This window comes from Vicia villosa, linkage group LG4, assembly GCF_029867415.1.
Source record: "Vicia villosa cultivar HV-30 ecotype Madison, WI linkage group LG4, Vvil1.0, whole genome shotgun sequence".
Lineage (NCBI taxonomy): Eukaryota > Viridiplantae > Streptophyta > Magnoliopsida > Fabales > Fabaceae > Vicia > Vicia villosa.
Window position 1 is genome coordinate 3,555,073 of NC_081183.1, and position 15,725 is coordinate 3,570,797.

At 35.0% G+C, this 15,725-nt stretch overlaps 1 protein-coding gene across 1 annotated transcript; it reads right to left on the reverse strand.

Annotated features, from left to right (window-relative positions):
• Window positions 1-9,269: 9,269 nt before the first annotated feature.
• Window positions 9,270-13,946, reverse strand: LOC131598722 (synaptotagmin-5-like). Its single transcript, XM_058871307.1, has 14 exons — window positions 13,449-13,946; window positions 12,999-13,073; window positions 12,803-12,910; window positions 12,686-12,718; window positions 12,466-12,555; window positions 12,236-12,361; window positions 11,986-12,129; window positions 11,482-11,901; window positions 11,181-11,315; window positions 10,873-11,094; window positions 10,524-10,796; window positions 10,280-10,411; window positions 9,886-10,188; window positions 9,270-9,799 (listed from the first exon to the last, which is right to left on the reverse strand). Exons 1-14 carry the CDS (start codon window positions 13,644-13,646, stop codon window positions 9,572-9,574), a joined length of 2,487 nt encoding a protein of 828 aa, XP_058727290.1. The 5' UTR covers window positions 13,647-13,946; the 3' UTR covers window positions 9,270-9,571.
• Between the last annotated feature and the right edge of the window lie 1,779 nt (window positions 13,947-15,725).

Genomic DNA, 15,725 nt, shown 5'->3' on the forward strand with positions numbered 1-15,725 from the left:
ACCAGATCTCGACAAACTGAGAGTATTTGGCTGTATAGCCTATGCTCACATTAGGCAAGACAAGGTCGAACCTAGAGCTCTGAAATGCATGTTCATGGGATACCCAGAAGGAGTCAAAGCTTATAGGCTATGGTGCCTAGAGCCAGGTCACAGGAGGTGTATCACCAGTCGAGATGTTGTTTTCAATGAAGCTGAAATGGCTTTTAAGAAAACTGATGATGTTGGTCGAAGTACAGAAACATCTGACGAAGAGCTGGAACAGGTAGAAATTCCTGTTGAGGTGGAGCATGTTGATGCTGAATTGCATGTCCCTGATGAAGTCGAAGAAGAAGCAGAAGATGCTGAGGAAGTTGAGGAAACTGACGATGACTACCTATTGTCGAGAGATAGGTCGAGAAGAGTCATCAAACCACCTCAGAGACTTGGGTATGCAGATCTTATAGCTTATGCATTAATCTCTGCCAGTGAGGTTCTTGATGATGAACCTAGAGATTATAAGGAAGTTATGAGGAGTCAAAATAAGACTGAATGGCTGAAGGCCATGGATGATGAGATGAAATCTCTTCATGATAATCACACTTGGGAACTGATCAAGAAACCTGCTGGGGCAAGGTTAGTCAGCTGTAAATGGATTTTCAAAGTTAAGGAAGGAATTGAAGGAGTGACGTCGAAAAGATATAAGGCAAGGTTAGTCGCAAGGGGTTTCACTCAGAAAGAAGGTGTCGACTTCAATGATGTGTTTTCTCCTGTTGTGAAACATAGGTCCATTCGAATGCTGCTTGCCATGGTGGCACAGTTCGATCTTGAACTGGAACAGATGGATGTGAAAACTGCGTTCTTGTATGGTGATCTAGATGAAACGATCCTGATGAGGCAACCTGAAGGGTATGTCGAAAAGGGGAAGGATGATTATGTGTGTAAGTTAAAGAGATCCTTGTATGGGCTGAAACAATCTCCTCGACAGTGGAATAGGAGATTCGACAAGTTCATGACACGCATAAGTTTCATTAGAAGTCAGTTCGACCACTGTGTTTACTTCAGATTTCGACCTGGTAATTCATTTGTTATTTTGTTGCTTTATGTGGATGATATTCTCATAGCAAGCAACAGTGTCGAAGATGTGATGAGGGTGAAGGCTGAACTCAATAAGGAGTTCGATATGAAGGATCTGGGAGCTGCTTCCAGGATTCTTGGAATTGACATTCGAAGAGATAGAAAGAAGTCGAAGTTATGCCTATCTCAAGAGGCATATCTACGGAAGATTCTTGAAAAGTTTGGTATGTCGAATTCGAAGCCAGTTGTGACTCCAACAAACCCTCAATTCAAGCTGAGTATTGATCAGTGTCCCAGCACTGATGTGGAAAGAGCCTATATGAATAGCATCCCATATGCTAATATAGTTGGTTCTTTGATGTATGCTATGGTTTGTACTAGACCCGACATAGCATACGCAGTAAGTCTTGTAAGCAGGTACATGGCGAATCCTGGAAAGGCTCACTGGCAAGCATTGAAGTGGATTTTAAGGTACATAAATGGGTCTCTGAATAGAGTCCTAATTTATGGTGGAGCCTTGGGTGAAGATGGTAAAGCAGTAATCGAAGGATATGTCGACTCTGATTATGCAGGTTGTATGGATTCCAGGAAATCTATTTCTGGATATGTTTTCACTATGTTTGGCACAGCAATTAGTTGGAAAGCAACACTTCAGAAGGTTGTTGCTCTATCAACCACTGAAGCGGAGTACATTGCATTAACTGAAGCTGTGAAAGAAGCATTGTGGCTTGAAGGTTTTGCGAAGGAGCTGAAACTTCAAGGTCGAGGTATCACTGTTAAATGTGATAGTCAAAGTGCAATACACCTGTCGAAGAATTCAGCCTATCATGAGCGAACTAAGCACATTGATGTGAGGCTGCATTTCGTCAGAGGAGTAATCGAGCGTGGAGAAGTCCAAGTGCTGAAGGTTTCGACTGAAGACAATGCTGCTGATATGATCACCAAGACATTGTCGAGTTGCAAGTTTTTCCACTGTATGCAGTTGATAAAGCTGCATGAAGAAAGCTAGTTTGTTCCCTTGATGTTGTAGAGTTAGATCCAAGGTGGAGATTTGTGAGATTTTGGATCGAACTCTAGTATGGCCGAAGGGTAGCTTCTTGGTTCGACAGGGTTAAGCATGAAGTCGAAGGTTGTTCACATGCTTGTGTCGAAGATGCTAGGGTTGTTAGCATGTTAAATTAGGTTTTAGTGTTTAAACCCTAATTTGTTAAGTTAGCTTGTTTATTAAGTTGACTTGTGTAATGAGCCTTGTGGAAAAAGCCCATTAGTTAGTATGTTAGGTTTTATTATAAATAGCATACTAGTCTCTCATCATTGCTAAGCTGCAAATCCTAATTTAGGGTGAGAGAGGTTATTTGTTATTCTTGTAAACTTGTAATCTTGTTTTAAGAGAAAGTAAAAGAATAACGGTTATAACCAATTATTGTGTTCTTCTTCTCCCCTATAATTCCCTATTATACTTTGTTATTGGTATCGTTTTTCACAACATGTTGTGTGTGAGATTATGTTTAGAATTTGAATTTAAAAAATGAATTTGTAAAATTATATTTTGAAATTTTAAAATTTGGTATGTGTCGTAATTTTTTTAGAGATCGAGTCATCTAGTTCGACCTGTTTAATAACCATATAGTTTTGTCATAGAAATCGGTTTATTCAATTGAGTTATTCAGTTTATTCAATTGAGTTATTCAGTTTATTCATACGGTTCGACCAATAGTCTAGTAATTCGACCAATAAACAGTAACCCATCCTTACCGATTTGATGACCGGTATATTTTTCAAAACAATAAAAGATGTGAGGGGTCTGTTGTAGTATTGGCAAGGCGTCTAGCACAAGTGTGAGGCGGACGACTTCGAATTATGAATAAAAATAAATTTTCATTTTCTTTCTTTGTGGCTAATTTGCAGAGACAAAAAAAAGAGTTTTTAAATATTAAGAATAAAGTTGAGTATTTGTTAATAGAGATTTATTGGGTTGATAAACTCACTACAAACACATTTGTTAATGAGATTCATGAGATAAAGAGTTTAAACTTTTTCTCTTGATTTATTTTAGAAACATCTTATGAGTAGAGTGAAACACCTCATAGTAATGATTTAAATAAATAAGTAAAAAAATTATTTAAAAAATTAATTTGAATCAAGTTCTCCTCAATTTGGTTGAGTTCATCAATTGTTGTCTATTTTAAAAACATTGAAGGATAGTATTTATGGTGCATGTAAAAAAACCTAACTAAGGAGGGAAATATTACAGTATTCATTCATGTAAAAATAACAAAAATTAAAAATTGAATTTATAACTTATTTAGAATAAATTAGAAAATATAAAAAGGAGGGAAAACAAAGATATATAGTACTCTATGGAGTCTAGATACTGCTAAATTTGATTAATCTATTATGATGAATTTGATATATTTAGAGTATTGTCATACTTTCAGATTTCAAGTATAATTAGAAAGATTCAAGATTAATTAGAAATGTGGTAATATTTAGTATAAACAAACAACCATGTCTTATAGTATATGATGAGTGACACATGCATGAAAACTAAAAAAAAAAGAAATAAGATTATTTAACACACATTTTATAGAATAAAAAATAAGGTATTACAACAAAGATAAAACAAGACGACACAGTTGCCGTCGACAAAATTGAAAGTCAGCATAGTTTTGTGATTTATTTATGGCATGTTGCTGGAGCTGGTACAGATCCAATGTGTGGTCAAAATCAATGGGTCGAATAAGAAATTGGTGTTATAAGGGGCCACGTTTTTATTAAATTTCAACTACTTAACCAAACAAGTTACATTTCGATAGCGTACTTTTATTTATGTTATAGCTACTACAAAATATCTTATATTAAAAAAATATGTACTTTTAAATGATACTACATATTAATAATGAGAATTTCCTACCTACCCTTTGGATCTCATACAAAATATCTTATATTAAAAATATGTACTTTTAAATTATACAACATTAATAATTGATTTAAATTTAATTTAGAATTTTTTTAATTAATTTAGAATCTTTCCATATTTTACTATGTTTTAATGTTTTAACGCTTTCGTAGATACATAGATACACCTACGAAAAAATCAATTTTTTTTTTAAAAAAGCTTCCAAAGATGCATATGTAAAAATCAATTTTTTTAAAAAAAAAGCTTCCAAAGATGCATATATAAAAATAGAAAACATAAATAGAATTTTATCGGTTGGCTAAGAGATTCAAGGGTGAATTGAAATTTTCTTTACATTACATTGTTTTTTAATAAAATTGTATATGGATTAAGATGTAGAGTGGATCATATTAGATGCATTTCTACATCATGAAATCCTATTTATTTAATAAGTTTTTTATTTGTCCACTTATTTTTTAGCACCTTATTGAGTGAGTATTTTTTAGAGACATATGTAAGGGATCTAAGATCCCATTTTTTTAAAGTATTTGTTTGGAATAAATTAATTTAAAAAATAAATTTATCCATAATTTATATATTTTTTAAAATAAAAAATAAATTCTTAAAATGTAATTTGTTTAAAATATTATTATTTTTTAAAATAAAAAATATATAATGGGAAAAAATTATTTTAAAAGTTAATTCCAAAATTTATTTCAAAATAAAGAAATTATAAAAATAAATCTTGAAAGTATGTTGAACTTTTTTTCTACAAATAAAAAATCCTCTTCTAAAGCATGTGATTGAGTAAGGGCCGGCCCAAACAACGCAGAGGCCCCGTTCTAATTTTAAAAATGGGTCCAAATATAAAATATAAACACAATTATAATAATTAAAAAACACACATAAAAATTACATTAATCAATAATATATTTAATTATAATTATTTTGAGTTTTGATCTATCTCAATTTTTGTATGTATTGAGTTTTTATTATAACATTTTTTGATTTATTGAATTTTTGTTATAACATTTTATTTATTTCGATTAATACTTTTGGAAAAAAAATTGGACCTTTTAAAATTTCGGGGCCTCCCAAAATTTGGGGTCCAGTAGCACTTCCTGCACATGCACATGGCCGACCTTGATTATCATTCTTCCCATGTAGGACATGGCAAGATCTGTTAATGCGGAAACACACATCAACAATTGAATCACCTCTTAAGAAGGCTTATCCATTCAAAAGACATTATTATCAGAAACTTTAAGAAGAAACATCATACAACCTTGATTGTATGATGTGAGATATGCTTGATTTTGGTAATTGTGTTAAGGAATTTGACACTGACTCTGATAGAGTAAGAATTACGATTAATTAGAAGTGGAATTTATATTAATATTAGTTAATTTGTAATGCTTCCTAGAATGTTCTTAGGATCTTTATAATGTGTTGAATTGGGCTTTAATTAGTACGGGCCTTTAGAGTATTATCCATTAGTATTATTATATATATGTAGTGTCTTTGACACTTGAAAATCAAAGAAATCAAAAGTTAATTTTATCTCTATTTTCATAGCTTAATTTTTAATGTCTTTCTCTTTTATTGTTCAAACCCTAATTTTATAGTCTTGATAGGAATCTTCCTATCAATTGGTGCTCTCATTTCGATCTCATTCTCCCCAATTATATGGCACTTCCAGTGTTCTATGGAGAAGAAGAAGAAGAAGATGTCTATTGGTGGATTCTTTGTGTTGAGAAATTTTTCAAGGAGCATGAAACACCGGAGTCATTGAAGGTTCTGAAAGCTATTGGAGCATTAAGAGGTTCTGCCTTCACATGGTGGATATGGTGGTGTCGTAGTCATCGTAGATATAATTGGGATACATTTACAACAGCACTATTATGGCGTTTCAAGCCAGAATGGAGACCCATTTTACCGCTGGATGACGAAGAAGAGGAACCACCATATGAATCAACATATTCCTTTTATTCAACCAATGATTCTGTCGAGCAGAATGAAGAAGAAATGGTTCAAGAATCGTCATTCTTGAAAGGGAAAAGTTGTGAATCACCAGATCTGTTTAGAAAACAAACGCAGCAATCCAATCTAAATGATGGCGAAACAGAGCTACCGGGTAAACAACCCACTTCCTTTGAAGCAACACGCCAGGAACTTCAGCTCTTGCATACGGAAGATTCCATTTCAACAATTCCAGTATACCAAACTTCCGTTCTTGAGACACTTTTGGAGCACCCTTTACCATCGATGGTAGAAGTGGAGGTTGTACCACTTGAAATTGCAGGCTCCATTCATGAACAACATAGAGGTGTTATTGTTGTGAGGAAAGACAACAAGGTCAACAATCATGCTCCGAGTCCTCTGTCTCCAAAACCACCATATTTGGGTTTTAAGGAGATTCTCCCTAAACCCCCAGATCCCAGTTCAAGAAAGAAAATCTCTCGTTCCGACAAGTTAGGTCGAATCGCCGATTGGACTCGAAACTGCAATAACCCGACACCCACTGTGAAGCAGTCATATATTCAGTTGCCTTCTCCATTAGCACCTCCGACCACGTCTAAAATCAATGAAATGATTCCTCCAAAGCCACCAGATCTTAACTTCGACATCAACAATTCTGTCGCTTCTCCACAACCTCTTTTCAAGGTAAACAATTTTGAAAATTCTCAACAACCTTCACTACACATCTTAGATATAAGAATATCTCATATCATCCTTCATTCCAAAATCTCGTTTGATTCCCAAGTATTGTCCAAGTTGTGGAAAGAATCGACTAGCGATAAATCCATTGTTGCTCATGTCATTTTTCCTGCGTTGATTACTTGTCTTATTAAAACTTTAATACACACGGTTGCTGCTGGGCTTTTGTGTGGTGGAACAAGTGAATCGAAAAATAATAGTAACATTGTATTCTCTTATGCTTCCCGCCACCTGTTTGCTAAAATGCATGAACCTGTTTCTCCTATGTCTCTTGTTGTTTCTGCTCGTGTTGATTCCAGTACTACTTGTATTGAAACTACCATTGTTGACAAATTAGCTTATGAAGTCAGTGGCAGTGAAGACTGTTTTGCTTATAGGTTCATTTCTGAGCTAGGCCGCTCCCCTGTTCCTGGTGTAGAGGATGATGCTCAAAAACTTCAAACAGTTAATTGGGAAAGCTTTAAGACATGGCTTCTGTCACCCTGTCCCTCATATTTGTTTTCTTACCACTTCAAACAACAATCCGCTAATCCTTTGCCAAATCAAACTTACTTGTTGAAGGTTTGGAATTTCGATCAAAAAGGATTATTATACGATATCAACGAAATCTTGTGCAACCTCCAACTTACGATTCAGCGAGTTAAAGTGATGCCAACTCCTGATGGAAGGGCCCTAGAATTGTTCTTTATCACTGATGAAATGGAATTGTTTCACACGAAAAAGCGGCGAGATGATGTATGTGAATATCTTATGGAAGCTTTAGGAGAGAAATGTATCTCCAGTGAACTTCAGTTGGCTGGACCTGAATATGATGCACATTTGCAAGGGTTTTCTTCTCTTCCACCAGCTTATTCTAAAGAACTATTTGGTCCTGAGTTATCAAGCAAGGTGTGGCTGCATTCTCTAAGTCAAGACATGACAACACTGAAGAAACCGAGTGTTACTGTGGATAATACGTTGAGCCCGGCTCATACCTTGCTTCAGATACAGTGTGTTGATCAAAAGGGTATGTCTGAAATTGATTTAGGTGTTTTGGACAAAGATGTGTTGTTTTGTGATTACCATTCATGTCATCATTCCCGTCATCATTTTGTGAACTTGGCTGCTGTTGGATATAGAACGAAGGATTTTGCTGCACAAACTAATGTGAATCCAACCATTATGTGGGAAATTGTGAAATCCATCATAGCCTTGCGCATAAAATTAAAGGTGGTGAGCATATGTCTTGGTGGTGCCTTGTTGGGATGCTTATTTAATGGCTGGATTGCTACTGGGTTGGGGCGACGCAGGGCTTTCCAGTTGTGTGAATTGCCACTGATAATTGGTGCTTCAATGAGTGCGTTTGGAATGCTTTTAGGAAGGCTAATTGTTGAGACTGGTTTGGGCTTAGGCCCTGCTGTTGCTGCTTTGTATGTGACAGAGGTTTCTCCCGTTTTTAGTTGCTTAAAATGCACCTTTTCCAAGCAGTGGGATCCAGGCGATTTACTCAAGCATCCAACTTTTATGACTGAACCTTGAGGACAAGGTTCAATGTGAAGCGGGCGGCAATGATAGAGTAAGAATTACGATTAATTAGAAGTGGAATTTATATTAATATTAGTTAATTTGTAATGCTTCCTAGAATGTTCTTAGGATCTTTATAATGTGTTGAATTGGGCTTTAATTAGTACGGGCCTTTAGAGTATTATCCATTAGTATTATTATATATATGTAGTGTCTTTGACACTTGAAAATCAAAGAAATCAAAAGTTAATTTTATCTCTATTTTCATAGCTTAATTTTTAATGTCTTTCTCTTTTATTGTTCAAACCCTAATTTTATAGTCTTGATAGGAATCTTCCTATCAATTGGTAATGAGAGCACCAATTGATAGGAAGATTCCTATCAAGACTATAAAATTAGGGTTTGAACAATAAAAGAGAAAGACATTAAAAATTAAGCTATGAAAATAGAGATAAAATTAACTTTTGATTTCTTTGATTTTCAAGTGTCAAAGACACTACATATATATAATAATACTAATGGATAATACTCTAAAGGCCCGTACTAATTAAAGCCCAATTCAACACATTATAAAGATCCTAAGAACATTCTAGGAAGCATTACAAATTAACTAATATTAATATAAATTCCACTTCTAATTAATCGTAATTCTTACTCTATCAGACTCTAAGAGTGAATCTTCTTGTTTAGTGTCATAGTACTTTATTTGACACAATCTTTATTTAATATTACCAAAACCAATAAAAGATCCGAATCATAATTTATAACTTCTTTCATTAACGAGACAATAAGAAGTGAACAAATAATCAAATAACCAATAAATAACGCTACTAAATGACAAGGTCATAGAAACGAGTTGAGATTCTCTCTATTTCTCAAAAGAAATAGAGAGTGTCGTTACTAAAATTTTGAGGTATAATGCATTTATATTATTGAGAAATGTGATATATATTTTGTATACTTCGATTTTTATATAATGAAAACATAAGTAATGACACTCTTCAATTTTTTGAAGAAATGGAGATGATCTCAACTCCATAAAAAACATAATTTCCTGTGCATGGGTAAATACAACATCTACTAAGAAAGGAACTATGCTGGAGCAAATTTTGAAGAAATTACAAACATGCTGTGGTATAAGAAGGCAAACTAATACGAGAAACATGTATAAAATATACTCGCAACAATGGTTAATAGCTTAATAATTTTGCACTAACAATGTAAATAGGCTTTATACAGACATCGATTATATTTTACCATTTTCTGAGTGTAATCCTGTTTTAAGAAGTAACACGTGGAAAAATGGTAAAATATAATTCGATGTCCATGTAAACCTATTTACAGTCTCAGTCTCAGTGCATATTTATTAAACTCGAACAGTAAACATAAAATGTTTAGTTAGTTGGCACTTTCAGAATTTCTTCTGCTTAAGGAAGGAGAAGAATTGATAATCTCTTGGCCAAGCTCCTTTATTTTGCTGAAAAGAAGCATTTGGTCAGTTTCCAGCTGAGCTACATATCCTTCTTGTATATCCTCTAGAGTTTCTAGCTCACTCAATGTTGCAGAGAGTCCTTCAAGGTTTCCGTCTTCTATCAATGACCTGAACTTAATCATCATCTGTTTTATCTGATAAAAGTTCAATTTAACATCACGCGTTAGAATAGCCGCACAGCCAGCGGACCCGAGTAACTACACTATAAGCAAAATCTCACCTGCGTCGGAATTTGGTGTAATTTACTTAATGAAGGTTTGGAGTTTATACTTTGCCTCCTTTGCATCTCTGGAACTTTTCTAGTAATTTGAATGTGAATTTCACCTCTTTTCACTCCTTGAAGAGGTATCCACTTATCAGCCATTTGGTTTGGAGGTAACCTTTGATATTCTACGACACATTCGCCGATACTTGATGTAGGTAGTAATGCATTATAGTCTTTCACATAAAGTATTAAAGGACTTCCATCATCAGGGAACTCCAGGGTCTGGTTCCATTGAGGGGTTAGAGTTTTGTATATAACCTGCCAAACAATGTCACAGTTAGAACTAAGCAATGTTATCAAACTCGAGAGTCTAAATAAACTCGAGAAACCAACGATAAAGTATACGAACCTTCGTTCTTTTCTTGAAGTTTCCGTAGTGTACCCTAACATACGGATCACTTGTGCCTCTGAGATCCGCGGCAACTAAATCTCTTCCTTCTATCAGAACAAGTTCTATCCAACCATTTCCCGAGCCTGAACGCTGGTCATTATCAAAGTAGAGAATCATGTTAGAATCAACATCGAAGAAGTGGAAAAAAATCCATAATGTGAACGAAAGAATCATTAATTGTTTACGGAAGAAACAAACGAACCATTGATCCTTCTTGGTCATCAGCTTTTACGGCTTCTATTTTAAGTCTTACTTCTCCGGAACGCACTCTTTCAAGAGGAATCCATACATCCCTGACTGATCCATCAACCAATCCTTCCAAATTTACTTGTGCACTACCAATGTTTTCGTCTCCGAAAAGTTCCTCAGTAAAAACTTTTAGTTTTAAGTATTCGCCACCGCCAATCTCATCGAATTCATACGCCTGATTCCAGACAGGATTTGGACTATGAGAAGTCTTTGTTTTCTGAATAACCTGAAAAGATATCAACAGAGTTAAATAAAGCATAAATTTGTACTACGAAGACTGTCGCAAACACAGCGTCACGAACCTTTCCGTATTGCAATTTAATGTATGAATCAAATTTTCCGTATTTATCTTTTCCCGCAGCAAGATCCTTTCCTTCCATAACAGTTATGTTAAGTTTCTTTCCAGTTTTGAACTGGAGGTTCGATGATCCATTTAGCGACGGCTGAGAGTTGTTACGGAGTTTGTTCAAGCTATGTGTTCCATCCGAAAATTGCCACTCTTTTACTACAATGCTCACCTTCAACTAAAATATGAAGAGAAGAGGTTAAACAAATGAATGCGCAATTCAATACCGATTCTATCTTCACTCACATTTCAAAAATATTGTACCTCTCCACAGTTGGCACCCTCAAATGGGACAATCATTTCAATTTCGTCGCCACAAATTTGCGCTCTCCTTGCAATAACCCCGGAATCTGGTCCTACCGCCCACATTACTGTCGAATCATCTTCAACATGCCGCAGCTTCACAAAAGCATCAACATGAACTTACTATAGTATAGTACAAGACATGATGTTCAAAAAGCGAAAAAAATCGTGTCTGAACAAAGATTGTTTTGTCTAATAGCGTCTATAGCCGAGTTTTTTTGGCTAGTTCAAAAGGAGAACTTCGATGAACATAAGTAAGTACCTTTATTTCACAACTTCCTAGATAGTCGCACTTCACATTGTTTGGAATACACTCGTAAAGATTGAAACGAATAGTTCCTGAATTATCATGCATAACCATATTAAACGGTGCATCCCATCTAGGCGTTGAACCTAGTCTGATGTCCGTTCTCCTCGTTAATTCCTCGATTTCTACCTCTACAAATGTATGTAGGTCATTGTCGTCGAAAAAGTCCTCTGACGAAGAAGAACAACTGTTTGTTCCATTTTGTTGCCTCCTAGATGTCTTGAATGAACTCCAAGAAAGTTTATTTGCGGAAATCACTCTAACATATATGATCGCTCCAACCGCCTTTTTTCTTAAATCAACAGCAGGCAAAGTGAAGCATCGCCGTCGAGGTTCCACCATGGTTTTAACCAACGTGTCAGTAAAAAGCTTTTCCTGCATAGCATGTAAACTTACAATCAGTAAAAAAGTGCGGACTTTGTTACTATAAATATTCTATTAAACTTCATCGAAACGCACCAGCCAGGAAGAAACACCAGGCCACTCAGTAGCTGGAAGTGACTGACTTCCACCACTTCCAAAGGCAACTCCTACTCTCACCTCAGGAGCCGAAACAAATGAATATAACAGTGCTTTTCCATCTAGAATCGGCGTTAAGATAAGCTGCAAAATCAATATGAATGATAGAAAAATCAAACTGATTTATTTTTTTTAGTAGTCTCCTACTTTATATATAGCTGCTGTTATGTTAGATTATTGCTTTACATACATCACCCTTGATATGAAGAGCGTTAATGACGATTCGTGCAGTTCCCATCAATGGTTTCGCAAGCTTAGCAAGCATCAAAATACTCATTTCATTGGTGTCCCAATCTAAACCAAGTTGCATGACTCGCTGTAAAATACAAATATAACCTCTTTTACAACATCTCATATCTTGCATTATATCAGATTATGCAAAGATGAATAATATATTTGAAATGCGAAGAGAACTAAAACCTGATCGCCGATAGTTGACCACCGCATCCCTTGCAAGGCCAAGCTAGGAGGACATGATCCTAGCGAAAACTCCTGCAGCTCAACTCTTTCCTACACACAAGGATTTCTCAAGTTCAGTACATGTTAACCATACATTCACTATCTATGAAATGTTCAAACTGTTTATGAAATACTAATAAAAAGTGTCATAGAAAACCCAAAAATATAGAACTTTACTCACAAGAAGTCTTGGTTTCCGGAGTTTTAAACGCTTCTAGAGACACCGAAAAAGAAGAAATTTTTAGTTCAAGTCAGAAAATATGTTGAATAGAATGAGGCCAAAGCAGTGAAGTTTCACCTCAACTATAGCTTTTAATCTTGATGAAAGCTTGGGGCTAAAATAGTTGGGCCAGATTTCAGTCAACAATTTATTCAGCCATTCACAGTGCTCCAATGGTGTGATGGGCTATATGAAAAGGAAATTGAAGTCAACTTCATAAACAAAGCACATCAGCAATGTCAAAGGAAGTACAAGAACAGGTACGAGAAGATACCGAGTTATTCAATATTATTCGCTTCCATTTCTTATCCAAATCCTCCACGAGTAGTTTCCGTTGGTATCTCCCATACTGAAAATTAAAGAATATAATCGCACATTACTAACATTTCAGATCAAAAATGTGTTTGTTGTCCGACATCTAATAGTGTCAGACACTGACACACATGTGGTTACATTCAATCACTTCCATTTTATTAAATTATCACCGATGTCTACGCGCCTATTTTTGCTTCGTTATACGGTTATAAAGAGTAGACCTTCATGACACTTGTATGTCACTAATACGACACGTGATGGAAAAGTCAGATAAATCATCAGAAAAGTGTCATAAATTAGAACCAAATTAATGAGCTAAGATAATTCTCAAGAAAGTACATATACTTATATAAATACAGTACAATATAACAGTGATGACTAATAGAGTTAAAAAGAGATAGAGCAAAACCTGCATAGTTGCCCAAACAGCAAGTGCAAGAGGAACCCAAGTAGAGAAAGAGAAGACCCATTTCTCAATAACCAAAGCAATCAAAATAAATGGAATGAAAAATGGAATCTTTGGCTTCTCCTGCAAAAGATGGTTGAAGAAATCCACAGAAACATCTTCAATATTTTCAATGGAAAATACACTTTTCTTTCTGCTCATTTTTATGCTTTGCTTGCACCAAAATTAAACTAAAAAATGAATTTTTTTTTTTTTTTGTATTTGAATTTGTGATCAAAGACCAATGTCAACTACTCAAAAGGGTAAGGCAAATTTGTTGATACTAAAAACTGTGAAGTATTCAGCTGAGAAAACATTTGTTGTTGTTATCTCAAATTTAAACTGAACAAAATGATGAATGAGTTTATTTGGAAAGTGCTACCACAATTTCTTGTATCTTTCCTCACTTCTTTTCTTTTGTAGTGTCTTTTTCATTCATTCATCCATGTCTCAAAACCAATTTCATAATTAGATACATCTATATTGAAATATGACTTACAAATCTTAAGTTATGAAAAAAAACTATATGTTTTGAGACTTAAGAACTTAGAAATCATTTTAGAGGCGGAGCCGGTGGCGGTGGCGCAATAGTGGATTCAAGTTCGACGAGCAGTTTGATCGATTGGAGTTTGGGTCCGATTTTCTCGATTCATATGTATTAGGTTTCGTTGCTTTTTTGTCCGTCGATTCGTTCGTTAATAAGTTGATTTTTGAGTTTGTTATGAATTTGTTGAATTTTAACTATTCTAAATATGTATTTTCATCATTCTTGTCCAAATAACCTTCAAAACTTTACACCTAAAGATAGAGGGTACAGATGACAATTCTAGTAAAGAGAACTTAGAGGGGCAAAGGTCGAGAGAAAATTTAAGAGGTATTTGAGGGGATTGAGAAACACTTCTTAACACTTTGGACTTGTGTGATTCATATATAAGAGGTTGAGAAACACTAGGGGGTAGAAAATATAATTTGTTTTTGAGAATTTGAGTGATTATTTTTTTTATAATTTATTTATAATCTTTTGTAACAACTTTTGAAAGTATAGTTAATGAGAGAACTGCTCTCTCTTTAATATAGATTATTTGATTGAACTAGGTAAACAAGTTATTGTGTTTTTTGTCTTTTATCTTCTTCTGCCAAGTTAAATTATTATCATATTGTATAGAGTTATTTTTTTTTAAGGCTATTTATTTTGACTGTTATTATTCTTTGTCTCCCACTCATCAAAGTCTTGGTATGTGAAAATCATTTGCTTATTTTTCAACAAGTGGCGTCCACGGTGAGATAAATAAGTTTTGTTTACAAGTGAGCACCATGGATTCTAAATGGCAGATCGATAATTTTTCCGAAGACATCAACTTTAGGTTATGGAAAGTGAATATGCTAGCAATTTTAAATCAACATAAATGTATTGAAGCATTAAAGGGTAAGACATTGATGACTGCTCGCATAGCAGAAGCAGAAAAGATATAGACGTTGAATAAGGCAAAAAGGGTCATTATCTTATGCCTCGTGGATAAAGTTCTAAAGGAAGTCTCCAGGCAGAAGACTACTGCTTCAATGTGGGATAAACTTGAATCATTGTATATATGACCAACAACTCTACTCATTCTGGATGGTAGATAACAAATTCATTATGGAGCAGTTGGTAGAATTTCCCAATATCATTGATGTTCTGAAGAATATTTAGGTGACGATTGATACGTGTAAGACCAAAGCTAGGTGAAATTTCCATATACACCTCTTCCTCTAAGTCTCTTTGTAAGAAAATATTTTTTTACTTCAATATCATGTTTATCCCAATCAAAGTGAGCAGTAAGAGATATCAATATCTCAACCTTATTCATCTTTGCCGCTGGAGTAAATGTCTGGTCATAATCAATTCCTTGTTCATGATTATATACTTTTGGCACTAGTCTGACCTTGTAACTAGACATGACAGTATCGAAGACACGACTTCAAATTTTCAATTTTTGAAGAAAATCATGTCTAAGACCACTTAGCCTAGTGGAAGCGCGCTACCACTTTTTTCTTTGGCAGAGGCGTAACTGAAATTTTGAGCCTGCTAAGCCCGCTTAGCCCAGATCCCACTAAGCCCGTTCAACTGGCTTAGCCTAGATTCTACTTAACCCACTCAGTTGGCTTAACCCGGTCCCTTTTTCAGCTCAAGATAATTTCGATAAAGTAATAGCGGGCTTAGCTTGGTAAGCTGGCTTAGCTTGGTAAGCTGGCTTAGCGCGC